General features: G+C 46.3%; 1 protein-coding gene across 1 annotated transcript; it reads right to left on the reverse strand.

The window, feature by feature from the left end:
• Positions 1-10,262: 10,262 nt before the first annotated feature.
• On the reverse strand, positions 10,263-15,551 carry LOC147727080 (uncharacterized). Its single transcript, XM_086963048.1, has 6 exons — positions 15,498-15,551; positions 12,747-12,846; positions 12,544-12,642; positions 12,262-12,402; positions 10,978-12,070; positions 10,263-10,917 (listed from the first exon to the last, which is right to left on the reverse strand). Exons 1-6 carry the CDS (start codon positions 15,549-15,551, stop codon positions 10,263-10,265), a joined length of 2,142 nt encoding a protein of 713 aa, XP_086819174.1.
• Positions 15,552-17,143: the final 1,592 nt, after the last annotated feature.

Consider the following 17,143-nt stretch of genomic DNA (forward strand, 5'->3'; position numbering starts at 1 on the left):
GCTTTTAAAGCCATCTTCGCTAAGGGTCGTATTCCTCAAAAACTACAAACAGACGCAGGAAAAGAATTCTTAAACAAGTCATTTCAGAAATTATTAAAGCAACACAATGTTCAACATTTTGTAACACACACAGAGGTAAAAGCAGCGGTTGTAGAAAGGTTTAACAGAACTTTAAAGTCTAAGATGTGGCGGTATTTTACGGCCAACAATACATACAGATACGTGGATGTTCTACAGGCTTTTTTAGCTGTATATATGTCAGTTATCATAGAACCATCAAAATGGCCCCTGAAGAGGTAACACCGGATAATTCGTTAAATGTTTGGAGAAATGTGTATGGGCCTAACTTCGGGACAAAGGTGAAGAAGTCTGTATTTAAAAAGGGTGATCACGTAAGGATTTCTAAACTGAAAGGAGTCTTCACGAAGGGTTACCAGCAGACCTTTAGTGATGAAATATTTATAGTGGAAAGTGTGGAGCTTAAGGAAGGGCTGTATATTTACAGGTTAAAGGACTACGATGGGGAAACGGTGTCCGGGTCCTTTTACAAGGAAGAGTTACAAAAGGTGCCCGATGATCCGAACAGGGTGTATAGGGTTGAAAAGGTTCTGAAAAGGAAAGGTACAGGGGCTAAGAGCCAGGCATATGTCAAATGGCGCGGCTGGCCTGAGAAATTTAACAGTTGGGTATTGGCCAGCTCCCTGAAGGGTGTGTGAACTAAAAGCCGCTGCGACGATGGAGACTTCACCCTTTTATATAACCTTACCATCCAACGCTTCTAAGGACATGTTCCCCAACAATCAGATTTCTAATTACACCGTCAAACTGGCTAAGGCTGTGGACCTGAAGGGGGACTGGGAGGTTGCCCTAACAGAAATACAATACCCTAGAACATGGAATACATTTACCGCTGCCGAAACCAAGTTTCACATCAAGAGGGAACAGGACCCCATGGGCATACACACATCCTTCCCACCAGGCTACTACCCACACGTTTCAAGCATTATCGAAGCCATCAACAAATCCATAGCCAGTATAGAACCGCATCCGAATATTCATCTGGTGCTAGATAATGTGAGAAGGAAGGTGTTTCTTAAATCCATAAATCGAAACACCCTATTTAACTGCTCAGGTAAATTAAGAAGGATTTTAGGGACAGTACAACATGTGAAAAGCCCCGTGGAACAAGATCACACGTGCCCCGATATTAATGGGGGGTTCTACACGCTCTACGTGTACAGCGATATTGTAGAGTCTCAGAGGATAGGTGATAGTTACTCGCCGTTGTTAAGGTGGGTGCATGTACAGGGTGATAATAATACCACGGTCAACATACAATTTAACAAACCTGACTACGTCGCAGTTTCTAAAAACCATTTTGACACTATTTCAATTATGATCTACGATGATCAGTCTGAGCCGGTGGCCTTTAAATACGGGAAAGTTATTGTCAAGCTTCATTTAAGGCCTAGACACGACAGAGGGTATTAAGCAGCCATCATGGTGGTTATGAAAACCTACGGAGATCCGTCTATGTACAGAGACTATTACAGAAGTCAAGCCGGTTATGGAGGACCACCGTACTTTCAAGGTTCACCTGTTATGTACGGAGCTGGATTAGGAGGATTCTTTAGGAGTCTGTTTAGAAGAGCTATGCCTTTCCTGAGAAGAGGCTATGAAATTGCAAAGCCTCATGTGAAGGCGGCTGCCACGAACATTGCCCAGGAGGTAGTGGGGTCTGTTACATCGGCGGTTGCAGAACGCATGAACAAGCAACCTCAAGAAGGAGCTGGTTTGATGTATAAACCACGTGCGAGTGTCAAAAGGAAACAGCGTGTTTCCAGACGCAGGGGCCCCCCAGCCCCCTATAAAAAAAGGAGGACAGCTTCAAAACGCCCTCAGAAAAGAAGAGCTCCAAGACGGAAGAGAGCTGCGAAGAAGCGAACCGGCTCTAAAGTAAATATTTTTTAAAGCCTTGTAAACACAGCCATGGCCTTCGTACATTGTGGATCTGGAGAGTGCGCCAAATCAGAGTTGGACTTGTTTAGTCTAAAACCCACGCAGACCAGCATCGAAAACAGCTTCTTCATGGAGGTGTCACCTTTAGCAGCATTGACACCGCTGGCACCTATAGAGTTTTATGTGTCAGGGGCCACGGATATGTATTTGGATCTCAACAACACTCTGCTGCATCTTATGTGTAAAATCGTAAAAGCGGATGGGTCCGACATTGACGATGACGCTAAAGTGGCACCAATCGCTTACCCTCTAGCTACCATGTTTAATCAAGTGGACATCACCCTGGGCGACCGACTCATCACCCAGAACGATAACATGTACGCCTACAGAGCCTACATTGAGAGCATTCTAAATTACAGTAGCGACGCCCTTGACAAACAACTTTCAGCTGGTCTCTTTCACAGGGATACACACGGACATTTTGAAATCACAGCTCTGGATGGTGATAATAAGGGCTTTATAAAAAGAGCGGGGCATGCTGCAGCCAGCCGTACCTTTGACCTCCTGGGGCGCATACATTCGGACCTCTTCTTCCAAGATAAACTGCTCATCAACGGAATTGATCTTAAAGTCAAGCTCAATCGTAACAAGGACTCATTCTGCCTCATCAACGGGGATGCAGAACAGTACAAGTTGAACATACTGTCTGCGAGCCTGTTTGTAAAGAGAGTGAAAGTGTCCCCGAGCGTCAGGTTAGCGCACGCCGAAGCTTTGCAAATATCCAACGCCAAGTATGCTGTGGAAAGAGTAGCTCTGAAGGTATTCAGCATCCCTGCAGGTACCCGCTTAACACAACAGCAGAATTTATTTCTGGGACAACTACCAAAGCTCATCATCATAGGGTTTGTGGACAACACAGCTTTTAGTGGCACCTATGCCTCAAACCCCTTCAATTTTAAACACTACAACATCAACTACGCGGCGCTGGTCCATGAGGGCAATGTGATTCCTGCAAAACCCTACACCCCCAGTTTTGCAGCCGGTCATTACATCAGGGAATATCAAGGACTGGTTTCGATAACAGGAAAGCATCAAAGGGACTGCGGTGTAGCGGTGTCAAGAGAAGGCTATGGCCGTGGATACACGCTGTTCGCATTCGACCTGACACCTGACATGGAAGATGGTGATCACTACAACCTGGTCAAAAATGGGAATCTAAAAGCTGAAATACGATTCGCAGATCCACTGGTGGCTAATGTGAACATGGTCGTATTCTCTGTATTCGACAGCATCATTCAGATCAACCACACAAGGCAGATTTTGTTTGACTATCTTTAAAAACATTTGTGAAATGGATACTGTGCAAATACGTGACTTCTTAGGCAGACATAAATATGCTAGGAAATACTTTTTGGGTGCTTTCCCTAGCGACGGTTTACCAGCCGAAATAGGGGCAGAAAGACCATGCACCCTAGTCTTTAACACAGACCCGCATGACCAGGCTGGGACACATTGGGCAGCAATGTTTATAGATGTTGACAAGGTTACGGTGTTTGACAGTACCGCAGAGTTCCCTGAGCACAGACTCTATACAACTCCTATATTCAAATTTGTGAAAAAAGCTGCAGCTGTGGTGGAGTATAACAAACTAAGGGTTCAGGATTCCATGGCCATCACATGCGGGGAACACTGTATTTATTTTATCAGTAAAATGTCACAGGGTCTTTCGTTTAGAAATTTCTTAAATCTATATCCGGGGGATCTTGTTAACAATGATATTATAGTTGCGAAATATGTAAAAGAAAACACCAGGGTATCGGTCAGACCTGTGAAAACAGAATATGTACCTTGTCAAAACTGTAAGGGTTTATAACAGTTGTATGTTTAATGTTGAACGTATAAAATAAAAGACATTATATTTTTAAAAACATGTATTCAGACTTGTTATTTCAATATACATGCACCATAAAATGTTTTTTTGAAAGATGACTGAGACGGTTTGTAAAGTTATAACAAGGTGTTTATTACAAATATTTAGTTAACAAAACTTTATTGAAGAAACATAGGAATAAAAATCACACACAATTAATCATAAATCCATGCGAAGGGTGATTTAGGAGCTGTCTTTTTTTTTCGAGCTGGCACCGACGGTGCAGGAGTAGCCCATTTAGGGGATAGCCTTCGGACTTCAGAACCTGTAGGCGATGGCAGTAGGGGACTCTTCAAATTGTCTAGCAGTCTGCGGTGTTCATTATTACCAACGATCGTGGAGGGTATATTGAGTTCAGCAGCGGCCTGCAGAAACTGCTCCCAGCCTCGCGGTGCATTTTGAGGTGTCAGGATTTTGGGGTGTGTGAGACCTTTGACTAGATCGTACATATGCGACCCTGCAACAGGTTGGCCCTTGTAGAGAAACTCACCTAGCTCATTCCAAGAGACTAGGTCTTTAGAAGCGGCTAGTTTACTCATCAACATCTGCGCAGCCCCTCTGTGCCTTTGACCTATATTTTTTAGGAGGTCTCCAACAAAGGTATCTGAGGCTGTCGCATCATCGGGAGGCGGTTGTAGGGGCTGAGGGTCGGGGGCCTGAGCAGCTGGTTGTTCAGAGTCTGGGGTATATAGAGTCAACTTGTTCTTTTCGGTATTCCACTGGGTGTAGTAATTTAAGAATTTTTTGAGAGTGTTGTTGTAAAGGTTAGCCTTGTCGTAGGGGTTTAGATCAGTCCTGCTCAAAATGTCTTTAATTTCAGCATCCAGGCGTAAAGTCTCATTTCTACGGATATCCCATGCGTTGTCCGTGGTGGACCCCAGCTGCTCCATTTGCTGCCTAGGAACCAGATACATTTTTGTGGCATGCTCCATCACTGACCCGTAAGGAGGCTTGTAATTACAGGTATAGCTATCCCCAGCAAGTTACCTATAAAACCTCCAGACTGTTTCACCAGTTTCTTCTTTGTTATGAGTGAGGCCCTTTTATTACTGAGCTTCTTGATGAGCCCCTTCTTCTTCTTCTTCAGAACCTGTAACTGACGCTTTGATATAGGGACGTTGCCTTTTAGGGTGTTTAGGGCTATTTCTGAAATGGCAGCCACTAAATCGTCAGAAGCGGTGCCCAGGATGGCCTTTCGGTGTTGGGGGCTGGCTGTAACAAGCATTTTCAGGAGAGCTAAATTGCTGCGTAGGTGTGTAGACATGGTCACCACTGAGCGTTATAAGGGCTGGTCTGTAAATGGTTCTAAAAGACATCACCGCTGCTTTTTATAGGGCCTGGTCTTGGGCTTTGGGGTGTAAACTACAGGTAGCTCTGGTGGAAAAATATCAGCCCTTAGTCTATAGTCTTCTAGAGTTTCATTTTTTAAGTCTACCAACAGGTACCCGTGGGGTTTTGCTGTAGCGTCGTTAAAGGCCTCCATGAAGAAGTGTGTGTTTCCAGGGTACATCTGTTTAGCTATGACAGCTATTTGCTGTTTGTCACTGGGGTTTTTAAATAAAACAAGGTATGAAGCGTTGAGAGCTATAGACCTACTGTTCTTGCCTTTGTAAAACAAATTCTGCACAATGTAGCAGATGCTTAGATTGCGATGATGTGAATATTGAGTAAAAGCTCTCTCTAACTCTGGATGATCACCACCTTCACGCATCAGATCATCAACAATTATCATATTTACAAGGGTTGGTGGTAGTAGCTCATCATCGTTGAGGTTATCCGGTATACCCTCTATAAATTTGATATGGGGGAACCGACGGCCCAAGTCTGTATAAAGAGGCTGCCAGCATGAATAAAGCCATACAATGTTGTTAGGGATTTGTGATAAAGCAGAGGCGGCATTTTCTAAGAGCTTTTTTATAAAATAGCTTTTACCACAGTTTGAGGGTCCTGCTAGCACGCAGGAGAACGGATGCTGCAACCTGGTGTCCATACTGTGGCGGCTGTCTCTCTAATGGACCTAATAACCATAAGGCAGTGTTTTATAGTCGGTGGTTAGGACCCTTTTATCAAAAACAACTCGCAATGTTTTATGTAGAGGCTGGGTTGTGATTTCCCACTTCTTTTTAGATCTGACTATGCAGGGCTGGTTCACGACTATGGTTTTAGCATTCTCAGAATCGTCTGCTGTAGCGTATTCGTGTACCAGATTCTTCAGACTATCAAAATTGATTTTTACAGTGTTGCTGACATTTAAGGTTATCCCTTTGACCTTCATACACACCTTGTTCTTGTTGGTCCGATAACTGTATGTCTTAGGCCCTGAGGGGGTATATTCTTTTATATACTCATCCTTATCTAGCTCACTGGTTAGATTACCCAGATAATCTCCTAGAGGAGGGTCTTCATCCCCCGGTTTGCTCAGAAAAATCACAGAATCTGTATCGTGATACAAGCAGCGATCCTGGAGCTTATCCATAACCCCGTAAAGCTCTAGACGAGCGTGGGCTGTCGTGAAGCAGGCTATGAAAATGTTTATGTTGTTACTCGATGTGGGGTACTCTTGGGCGTATTTCCAACACAAAGCTGCGGTATCGTCATCGATAAACTCGCAGCTGGACACCTCGTAGCAGGGGGCAAACAGGTACTTGAACAGTTCATCAGGGTCTGATATTAAAGTGGTATTTGAAAGGTTTGTGCGCTGTGCAAATTTTCCCCATAAGGAGTTGAGACAGAGTTTGGCTAACTGTCGGCGTGCAGGATTGACCTCTATCAGATGGGGGCGTAAACTGATACCCTCGTGAGCGTAGTAGTCATCGATGTATTTCTGTTTTGCATCCTGACTAGTACACCATTCAGGATACCCTGAGGCCTCCTGTTTGTCTCTGAGAAACAAATTAATGTAGGGGGCAAAGAGTTGTGTTGTAGTGCTCTTAAAATGCCACACTTCGTGTACTCTACCGATCCTGTACCCTTTCTCTAAGGCAGCTTGTACCTCGATGCTACACCAGGTCCCTGTGAGCATCCTTTGTTCATCGGTGTGTCTGCAGCCATCAATCTCTTTAAGCATCGCACATGTTCGACATAGGGGGAACATCAGCTTGCCATCGACTCTGCATGGTAACACTGGGAAGTAAAGCTGCTTAGGAGGATAGATTTCACATTTGATAAGCCCAAAGTATTCGGATAGGGGCTTGAAATCTCTATAGATGATGGTGGGGTGACCCATTGGGTACAACTTCATCTTGTTCACAAAAGGGTACAGACTGGTGAAATCATAGTAGTGTATTTTCTCACCCTCAGCAACGACCTTGTACAGTTGTATGGCATTTGTACGCCCCCCAAATAAGGCATCACGGGGCTCCAATGGTGTGGGTAAATCATGAGTCTTAAGAAAAGAGCAGAGGTCTGTGTCGGTTTTTAACATGTCTAACCACTCGTGCTCCCAAAGAACTCTCATAGCAAAGCCCTGGTTTTCAACATACTGGGCCTTTGTCAGAGTACGCCTGTATAAGTGTTCAAATTTGGCACCCAGCATTTTGTTATACTCGTGGGGTTTGTAACACTTGGGGCAGCCGTGGTAAAAACAGCCGTTGAATTCAAAGGCTGTCGGCACACCCTTAATTACAGAGTACCCGTCCAGGTAATAGGGGCCCAGGCGGTATTCACCACCCTGTAAGGCATGTTGAATTTGTATGTCTTCCTTCTCAGAGACGTGCATGAGCCACTGGATAGAGGGGGTTGAATAACGTTTCTGTTTACCGTTATAGAGGTCTGGCGGTACTAGAGCGATAGTTTCAGGCATTAAAAACATGTGTTTGTAGATGGACATACACATGGATGCCAGAGTGACGTTTTGAAATGGGTCTATGTATTCGACCGCTTGCTGTATTCCAGGGGTTTTGGATGTCAAGGCCTTGACTTTTTTAGGCAAGGTCTTAGGTTTCAAGTCCTTGACTTCTTTAGTCATAGACACCACAACATCTCTGAAGAGGTTACAAGCTTGCCGAAGGATCCTTACATCAGCCTGACAATAAGCTTTCAACTCTGTTTGAAAGTGAAACTCCTTTTCACGGTTTTCAGAGTACCACTGTAGAAAGCTCACTTTCTCATCAGGCATCATGTATTCAACCCCATAGCTGTCAGGAGGCGGCATGGGTCCCACATAATTTTGGTTAGCCCAGGTGTTAAAAAAGTGTGGGAAATAACCTTTACACCCTGGGAACCCAAAGGCCTTTGGCAGCTTGCTCAATTTCATGGGTAGGAAATTCAGGGTGTCTATGAAGCGTATTTTTAAAGAGCATACTGTCATCAGCATCAGTTTAGACCCCTGGGTTATGAGCTCCACTTGTATCTTTTCACGAATCATGTCTCGTAGAATAAAGAAGGAGTCATAGGCTTTCGAGTTGTGGGCGAGCATGGTATATCCTTGGAATTTGGCTTGAATGAAAGTGCTCAGGAAATCACCAACGCACGTTCGTCCCTCAAACTCCCAACTGTCGTCGGAAGTTAGATGGTGTGCGTAAATGTAGTTAGGCTGGTGTACCCCTGTCTCTTGTGTGCACTCTATATCAAACACTATATAGTCTTCGGTCTTGGTCTGAGGTGGACCTTTAACCATATAACACTGATGGTTGGTGCCGGCCTCGTAAGACACATGGCAACGGGGGCATATCATACCTTTACACTTGTGATCCGTTGCAACATACCGCCCACACTCGCTGCAGTCCTTTTTAGGGACACATTTGAAAGATTTCTCGTGTATGCTCAAGCAGTTTTGCGAGCGACAAAACAGCCTACACGTGCTGCACCTCACCTTCAGGGTAGCGTCTTCTATACAGCCAACCCTCTGACACATCTTACAACACATTTCACACTGGTGGTGTGTTTTATTGTTGTATATATGGTCGCAGTGGGCGCACACATACTTGGCCCCCAGAAAACCTTTTAGGTTCAAGATGCCGTAAAAATGATTTTCCATGTGGAGGACATATACGGTCTTGTTTCTCACAGGTTCCCCGGTTGTAAAGTACTTCCAGGAACCGCTGTGATAGAGAACTTTCACCGTCACGGCGAAATAGTTCTCAAAAAGACCTATATCGCCAAAGCCGACCATTCGGTCAGGAGGTATTTCAAGAGCCTCATGGGCTTCAGCAGCTCTAGACATGATGACAGCGTCAGGGGTCTTGCGAGCCATCAGCAGACCCACGATGCTGGCCGCCAGACATGTATTGGCAGTGGCGTTGGTAAAATTGAGCAGCCACATCTGTTTCTTACCAATTATTTTACTGTATAGTACGCTCTTTAAGGGTCTGGAAACACCCCCCTCACGCCCCCGTACAATGAGGGCTATGACTCTAAAAGTGCCATAGGCGACTAGTTCCGCCTTACTCTGTAAAAGCCTTTGGAGGTTTTCTAAAAATTGCACAGCGTCAAAAACATCTCGGGTCTTACGCCTGGTGAACAACGGTGTGTCAAAACCCTGCCCCTGGAAGCGGAGTTGGAAAAAGTCATTAGGCCCCACATCGTGTAACAACCTTTCTATGAGCTCCTGCACAGCCTGATGTATAGCCAGAACACCATGAGTGGTTGATGTTATTTGGTGTAGGTTAACAAATCTAAACTCCTCATAGTGTTCTACGGCCCTAAACCTCTCTACATTGCGAGTGTAACTTCTAACACTCTCTAAAAATAAGGGCTCTGGGCCCTCATCAGTAGGAGTGTGATTTGTGGAGGTGTTCTCTGTTGTGTCATTTTGGGAGGTCATGGTGGGACCTGTCTCAGGGGTTCTTGTAAGCCTCCGGGTAGCGCATATTCTCGCCTTCTTCAGCTTATTTATTAAAAGCCGGCGTTGCTTTGTACTTTTAAGCCACTTTTGTTTTTTTTTACGGGCCCAGGCTTTTCGAGATACCAAGCCCCAGCCTATCTGAACAGGTAGGTCGCTGTCGTTGGTTGTCTTGTTCATGGAGGCCTCCGCTACAGTTCCACCCCAAGGTCCTTCTGAATGTTGGGGTGCTTGGAGTTTTAAAGCCAGCCCCCTGACCCCCTTCAAATGACCGACCCTAGGTATGTTAGACCCTGCCCCTATGTATTGTCGGCGGTGAAGTGTTGGATTATATGCTTCAGGCGTTGATCTTGAAGCTGTGGTACCATGCTTGAAGGGGTCTAGGGAAACAGGTGTATCTTGTTTGAAGGGGTCTATGGAAACAGGGGTGTCTTGTTTGAGGGTTTGTGGGGCCCCCGATGGTCGTTGCTTGAGTAGTTTTAAGAACCGTACAGCCTTTGTCACTAACCTCTGGACCTTACGGTTATATTTTGGGGTCCTCTTAGGAGCAACAATGGCTGTGGGGGTCTTTAGGGGCTGGTACTGACATAGTCATGAGTGTGTACCGTGTATATCGGCCACAGCCGCCTGACACATCTGTATGATCTCTTTTTTACACACCCCAACCCTTGCCACGACCAGATGTTGGGCCTCCCTCTTGTTCCTGAGATTGGAAAACCCCATATCCATTCTTATGATTGCACGGTTCGCCTGTCGTTTTAATTTGCGAACAGCCATCTGGATCTCTTTTACATGTGTCTTCAATACCTCTTCAGTGTTTACAGACCCATCTTGTTCCTGCTTAGGGGGGCACACCTTGCGAGGTCTTATAAATGGTGACAACCCCTCAGGCCCATCTATACTGCCACCAGCTATGGCGGTACTGGACACAGGTCTGTACACGGGCATGTCCCAGGGGATGGACATGGCCCTGTACACAGGGATGGCAGCGGTACTGGCCTCAGGGTTGGACACTGTACTGTACAAAGGGTTGGCAGCGGTGTTGGCCTCAGGGTTGGACACTGTACTGTACAAGGGGTTGGCAGCGGTGTTGGCCTCAGGGTTGGACACTGTACTGTACAAGGGGTTGGCAGCGGTGTTGGCCTCAGGGTTGGACACGGGACTGTACACGGGGTTGGCAGAGGGGCTGGCCACGGGACTGGACACGGGACTGTACACGGGATTGGCAGCGGGGATGGCCACGGGACTGGCCACGGGACTGGACACGGGACTGTACATGGGATTGTCAGCTGGACTGTCCAAGGGCCTGTACGCAGGGCTGGCATCGGGGCTGGACACGGGGCTGTACATGTGGATGACCGTGGGGCTGGTAGGGTCGTATGCTCCTGGAGGGGTCCTCGGGGACAAAGGGTCTGAGGATTGTGAGGAGTTGTCATTGTAATCCTGGGGCCTAGCTGAAATGTATGTGTTAGGGTGTGGTGCATGGTTACCTGTGTTCTGTAAGCCATCTGTGCTCAAAGACCCCTGGTACACCGCTTCTGGGGTTCTACCAATGTTGTATACCATCCCCCTCAACTCCTCAAGAGCGTGGCTATTCATGCTAGAAGGACTTTCTAGGGGTTGCGCATTACCACCTGTTGATACCCTAGGCTGGGCCTGAACACTTACAACAGGCTTTGGGGGTTGCTCAGGGGCGTGCACCTCTACATGCACAGTTATTTTATTAGCCACTGTCTGGGGTTTCAGGACGCTTGGTGGATCCTGGCTTGTATTAGGGTTGCTGAGGGACTCTGGTAACGGGAACTTAGGGACCCCCGGTTTTAGCTTCAGATGTTTTCTTGAGAGGCGCGATGTTTTAGGGGGTTGTAGCGGCGCCGCCTCTTCTACAACCACCGGTACAACTACCACCTCCTTGGGGCTCAAGGTTGTATAGGCCTCATTCAAGGGCTTAGCATCCTTTTTTATAGATAAATCTAAGGGGTTAGCTTGGGGCTCAGGGGTGCTAGGGCTTTTCTTCTCAGGGCTTAAGAGCTTTGCAAGGCCCTCGTGGAGCACCGCCGTTGTCTTCTTTTGGTTTAAGGGTTCTGTTTGGGTGTCTGTGAACACCTTACAGACCTTCACCCTTTTTAAAGGGCTGGGGAGGTTCTCTGAGTCCCCCTGATTCTTCTTAAGGGAGGCAGGGCTTGTAAGCATACCGCCAGTGTTGGCCCCGCCCCTGTGCAGAATAGATTGTTGTAGATGGTTGTTGAGCGTGTTGCTTGGTGTGTAGTACGTAGATAGTTTTTCCTGGCGTACACGCCTACTCACGACTTTTGCGCCGCTTCTGTTGTTCTGGACGGATGTTATGTCCGTTAAGGGCGGCGCCGACCTCTCTTCAGCAGCATGTTTCTGAGCCGCTTCTAAAATATAAACAGAAAAAAATATATATATATATTAGAGTAAGCATAAAAACAACACGTACAATCAACACCATCCTAAGTTCTACACAGTCACCTTTTTTATATAGGCCTTCCTACAACCAGCTGTACCCTTCTGCTTGAGAGTCTGTAACGCCCCTAGTACTTCTCACACCCTTTTATAAAAAACACACCTGAAAGAGGTCTTTTTGCAGCTCTTTTCTTTGACAGAGGTCCCACTTTAGAAGTTGAAGCTTTCCTCTTCAAAGGAATTTCTTTTGAACATTGCGCCGCCTCATGGACCTCAGCACCGTCCTGGCATAACATAGGGACACCTGTAAAGAAAAAAATAATACCCAACATTAGTCATCTTTCTGAGGATTACCTCTATACACCCTCAGGGTCAGGACGCTGTCCTACTCCGCCAACTCCCTAGCGCCTTAGACAGTTTAAATAACAACGGCATTTTTAATTACCTGTAGGAACTGTAGTGTTTTGCACATTGTTCATAGCGTCTTGAGCCTCGAGGTACAACATAAGATCGTCATAAGCTTCTTGTAGGTCGGGGTCATTAGCTGTAAAAGCATACAGACATGAGACCCATATTAGAAAAAAAGAGAACTTGTGCGTTGCTGGTGTACAAAACTACGTAGAACTACACAACTCTAAATATATATACCTGGCTGCGGGGCTGACAAGTGACCATCGCTGCTAGTTATTACAGCTGTGTCCAGCGCAGGGGGTACATTGGTGACGGTTGCATTTGCAGGGTCTTGCATCTGTATTCAATATTAAATAAAAGAACAGGATTTAAAGCACCTTTCATAAATAAAAGTATCACAACTTCAAACAATTCATGTATACATTTTAAAAAACTGTTAAGAGGGGTGCAACAACAGACATTTTTTAAAAAAGTGTTGTATGTGCGGCGCTAAAACATATGTTAAAAACAACCTGCGCCATATCCTTTGCTTATGGGGTAAATAACTGTAGGTACACATAGTCCTTCTGACCTACAACCACTGCCCCTAGGTTCATGGTACTCTTTTGTAACACGTACATGCCACTTTTCTCTTGTAACACCTTGTTTGCGCCCTCTTACATTTTGCGTGCTTTTGATAGTTGCGCCAGTGCCAGAATTGCCTACATGACGCTTATTCTTGTGCGTGAGTGTCTACCATATATTACAGTATTATACCTCTAATTGTACTTTGTTTTCTCTTGTAACCTACACACTTATCACTTTATTCATTACTCATGTAGCTTTACGCTTGCTTTTGTAACCGGCACACATGTCACTTTTTTCCTCCTGTAATGCCCCGCTTGCTAGCACGTGTATTTTGTTTGCTCACAATTGAAATTTTTGCCCATGTAACTTAAAGCCTGCTCTTGTAATTTGCGCTACATTTACATTTTTTCTGTTTGCATCTTTTATGTAACACATGTAATCCTAAATACCTATCTTTTGCAACTGGTGCTTATGTAAAGCGCTGTGACACCTAAGGGTGAAATTCGCGCTACATTTTTTCTACTTGGAGCTTTTTTTATGTAATACCTGTAATTCTTATGTTCTACAAATGGTTCTTGTGTAAAGCGCTGTGGTTCGCGCTATCTCAATAAATAAAAAAAACACACACACACTGGGCATGCAGGGGCTTGGTCCGCCCCTTCAGAGATGCACTGGTGACATCATTGAGGGGGCGGACCTTGCCCCTGCAGGACCGATGAAGCGTCCATCCGCCATGATGCCGTATCCACGTGGGGACCGTGGGAAAATGCCCTCCCAGGACCCTCACAGCCACCCAAGGACACCGGAGCCCTACACCCCCGCACCCTCGAGCCACGCCTTGTGAAAGCGGACTCGGGGGCATTTACAAAAAAAAGCGGGACAACTCGGCACTCGGGCTCCGGCGCCCCTGCAGAGACACCCGGAGCCCGCCCTCAGAGCCCCCGAGCAGCGCCAGCCTCAAGCGGGCTCAGGGGGATTAATTTTAAAAACAAACGAGGGACCGAGGCAGCCCCCCAAGGACACCGGAACCCTACACCCCCGCACCCTCGAGCCGCGCGTTGTGAAAGCGGACTCGGGGGCATTTACAAAACAACATAGCGGGACAACTCGGCACTCGGGCTCCGGCGCCCCTGCAGAGACACCCGGAGCCCGCCCTCAGAGCCCCCGAGCAGCGCCAGCCTCAAGCGGGCTCAGGGGGATTAATTTTAAAAACAAACGAGGGACCGAGGCAGCCCCCCAAGGACACCGGAACCCTACACCCCCGCACCCTCGAGCCGCGCCTTGTGAAAGCGGGCTCGGGGGCATTTACAAAACAACATAGCGGGATCGAGGCAGCATTCGGGACCCCGGAGCCCCCACCAGACACCCAGAACACGGTCCCACAACACCCCCGAGCAGCGCCATCATCAAGCGGGCTCGGGGATTAATTTTAAACACAAAAAAAAAGCGGCAATCGGGGCACTGAGCCCCCCAGGGACACCCTGACCCTCACCCCCGACAGCGCCCCGGAGAAGCGGGCTCGGGGCGATTTTTAAACAAAAAAAAAAGCGGCAAGCGGGGCCCCAGAGCCCTGAAGACCCCTCACAGACCTCCCGTGGCACCCCCCCCCCCCCCGAGCAGCGCCAGCCTCAAGAGGGCTCATGGGGGCTTATTTTTATTTTAAAAAGCGACACAAGGGCACCGGAGCCCCCCAGGGACGCCCAGAGACCTCCCCACCCAGAACCCCAGTGCATCTCCAGAGGATTTTTTAAAACGATGCACTCAAGGACCCTGAACATCCTGGACCCCTCCAGCTCACCCCTTACAGGCTCTCCTACACAGATACAGCCCCATACTTCTGATCCTCGAAAAGCCCCCAAAACAGCAACTTGGTGAGTACAATAATGCATTTTATTTATTTTTATATGTATGCCCTGTATTTTTATATGTATGCCATGTATTTTATTTAAAGAACCTCTGAAACAGTAGTAGCCTCTAACATTTTATTGATATTAAATGTACACCAGCCTGGTAAAAATGTTTCTATTCTCTGTAAAATATACGCTTCCCCTCTACATGTACCCTCCTAAGGTCTATAACATTATGACCCCTTAAATACAAACCCTGCAAACTCTAACTTATGCCACCACCCTTATTAACATTAAATACACACACACACACACACACACACACACACATAGCTTTAAACTCAATGCATCAGCAAAGCCTTTATTCACTTTAAGCACATTTACATTACAATTCGCATCTTGTAAAAAAACTTCTTTGTCACCATTATTCACATTAAACACAGCACATAGACTTAAAGAGTAACAGTTTACAAGCCACACTACATAGTACTATTTTTTTTAAAAAGTACAACTTTTTTATTTTTTTTAAACTACATGTACACCCTAATACATCATTGCGCCATCCATTATTTACCTTCTTTACATGTTGGCAGGCTGCGTCAATCTGGGAGAAGTTGCTCTGGTCCATTCTTGCCTTAGGATCCAAGGGTTGGCTCTGTGCCTTCAAAACAATCCAGGCCAGTCACTCCCCAAGGTTTTGTAGGGCTTGATGGTGTAGAAATCCACAAAGGTTTTTGACTTGGTTGCTGGTGCAGGAGTCCTCCAGGTACAGCAGAACAATCCACGCCAGTCACTCCTCAAAGGGGGGTTTTTGAATGGGTGTTTGGCAGTGTTCCTTGAGGGGCCTTTTATACCTGTCCAAGCATGCTAATTAGAAGCCCCCCACACCCTTTATGACTTTAGGGGGTTAGAACAATGCCCTGCTGGCCTTTGGTTGGGAGCCTTTTTTTTTCTATCCTTGTTACTCAAACTCAAGGCCTATCCTGGGAAGAGTGGGGTTGAACTAACCTGTCAAATTTGGGACCAGGGGCTTTGTGATGTGTGGGCCTATCCTGGGAAGAGTGGGGTTAGACAATGGGGGCCGGCGCAAAACTCTTCACACCTACGTGACACATTCTCCAGGGCAGTAGGGAGCCCGGGAACAGGATCTACCTTGGGACTCACATGAATTTCCTGCCAGCCATGTCAAGTTGGAACTAGCCTGTCAAACTTGGGACCAGTGGCTTTGTGATGTGTGGGCCTATCCTGGGAAGAGTGGGGTTAGACAATGGGAAGCTTTGCTCTACAGGCCATCTCTCTTTTTTTCTTATCTCAAATCTCAGGGATGGCTGGGGTTTATTATTTTATAAGGGGTTTGTAGTAACTTATTTCTTTAGAGAGAATTACCATTGGTAGGTTTGTGAGGCCCCTTTGCCACTTTGACACCTACATGACACATTCTTCTTCCCAGGCCCTGGGCTGGGGAACTCAGGACTGCCCCATCAGCTGTTCAAACAGCTGATGGGGCATTCTTCTTCCCAGGCCCTGGGCTGGGAACGCAGGACTGCCCCCACCAGCTGTTCAAACATCAGCTGGCTGCAAACCCCAGTTCTAAAAATGCACAGACATTTCCAGCCTACAACCATGTAGTTTTTTTCTATGCACTTTTAACATATACACAATTACCTCATGTTTTGCAGCAGAGCAGAGCTGTCAAATTTAAGACTAGAAGTTTAAGACCAGACTGCTTAAGGTCAGGGCTGATCAAACCCTGGTCTTAAACAGTCCTGGCTTTAAACTGTCAAAAATAAGGCCAGAAGTTTAAAACCAGACATGTCAAAAGCTGTCAAAATTGCGACCAGCAGTTTGCGACCAGAGCTGTCACTTTTGCGACCAGGATTTTTTGATGGAAGGTATCCCTTCTTACTACTAGCATTTATTGAATATGTTCTGCTGTTTGTCCGAATTCCTCAATATTACTTTGAAAATGTTCAAATGTTTTCCTTTTTTTCCTTCTTTAAAAAAAATGTTTATTTTAGAGTGAGACAAAGAAAACAATGTTCTCACCCCCCCTCTTTTTATCCCCTGCCCCCCCCGCATACACTTTACACGTTTAACGTGCCAAGTGCTAAAGTGCCCTGAACAGTACATTGATTCTTCAAGTTTCAAGCTTCTGTTACATGGCAGCATAGGTAATTAAGGTGACAGTTCGGGGGAATCTCCAAAAGTGCTAATTGCAAA

Source organism: Lissotriton vulgaris, chromosome 3_1 (genome assembly GCF_964263255.1).
Source record: "Lissotriton vulgaris chromosome 3_1, aLisVul1.2, whole genome shotgun sequence".
In the NCBI taxonomy this organism is placed as follows: domain Eukaryota; kingdom Metazoa; phylum Chordata; class Amphibia; order Caudata; family Salamandridae; genus Lissotriton; species Lissotriton vulgaris.

What these genes read in the sequence shown, in the direction of transcription:
- LOC147727080 (XM_086963048.1), bottom strand. Translation starts at nt 15,551, where the DNA reads ATGGACCAGAGCAACTTCTCCCAGATTGACGCAGCCTGCCAACATGTA. An exon ending in CTTGTCAGCCCCGCAGCCAG is followed by an intron (nt 12,643 to 12,746) that starts GTATATATATTT and finishes ATGCTTTTACAG; the next exon opens with CTAATGACCCCGACCTACAA. An exon ending in GATGCCAGCCCTGCGTACAG is followed by an intron (nt 10,918 to 10,977) that starts GCCCTTGGACAG and finishes TCCCGTGGCCAG; the next exon opens with TCCCGTGGCCATCCCCGCTG.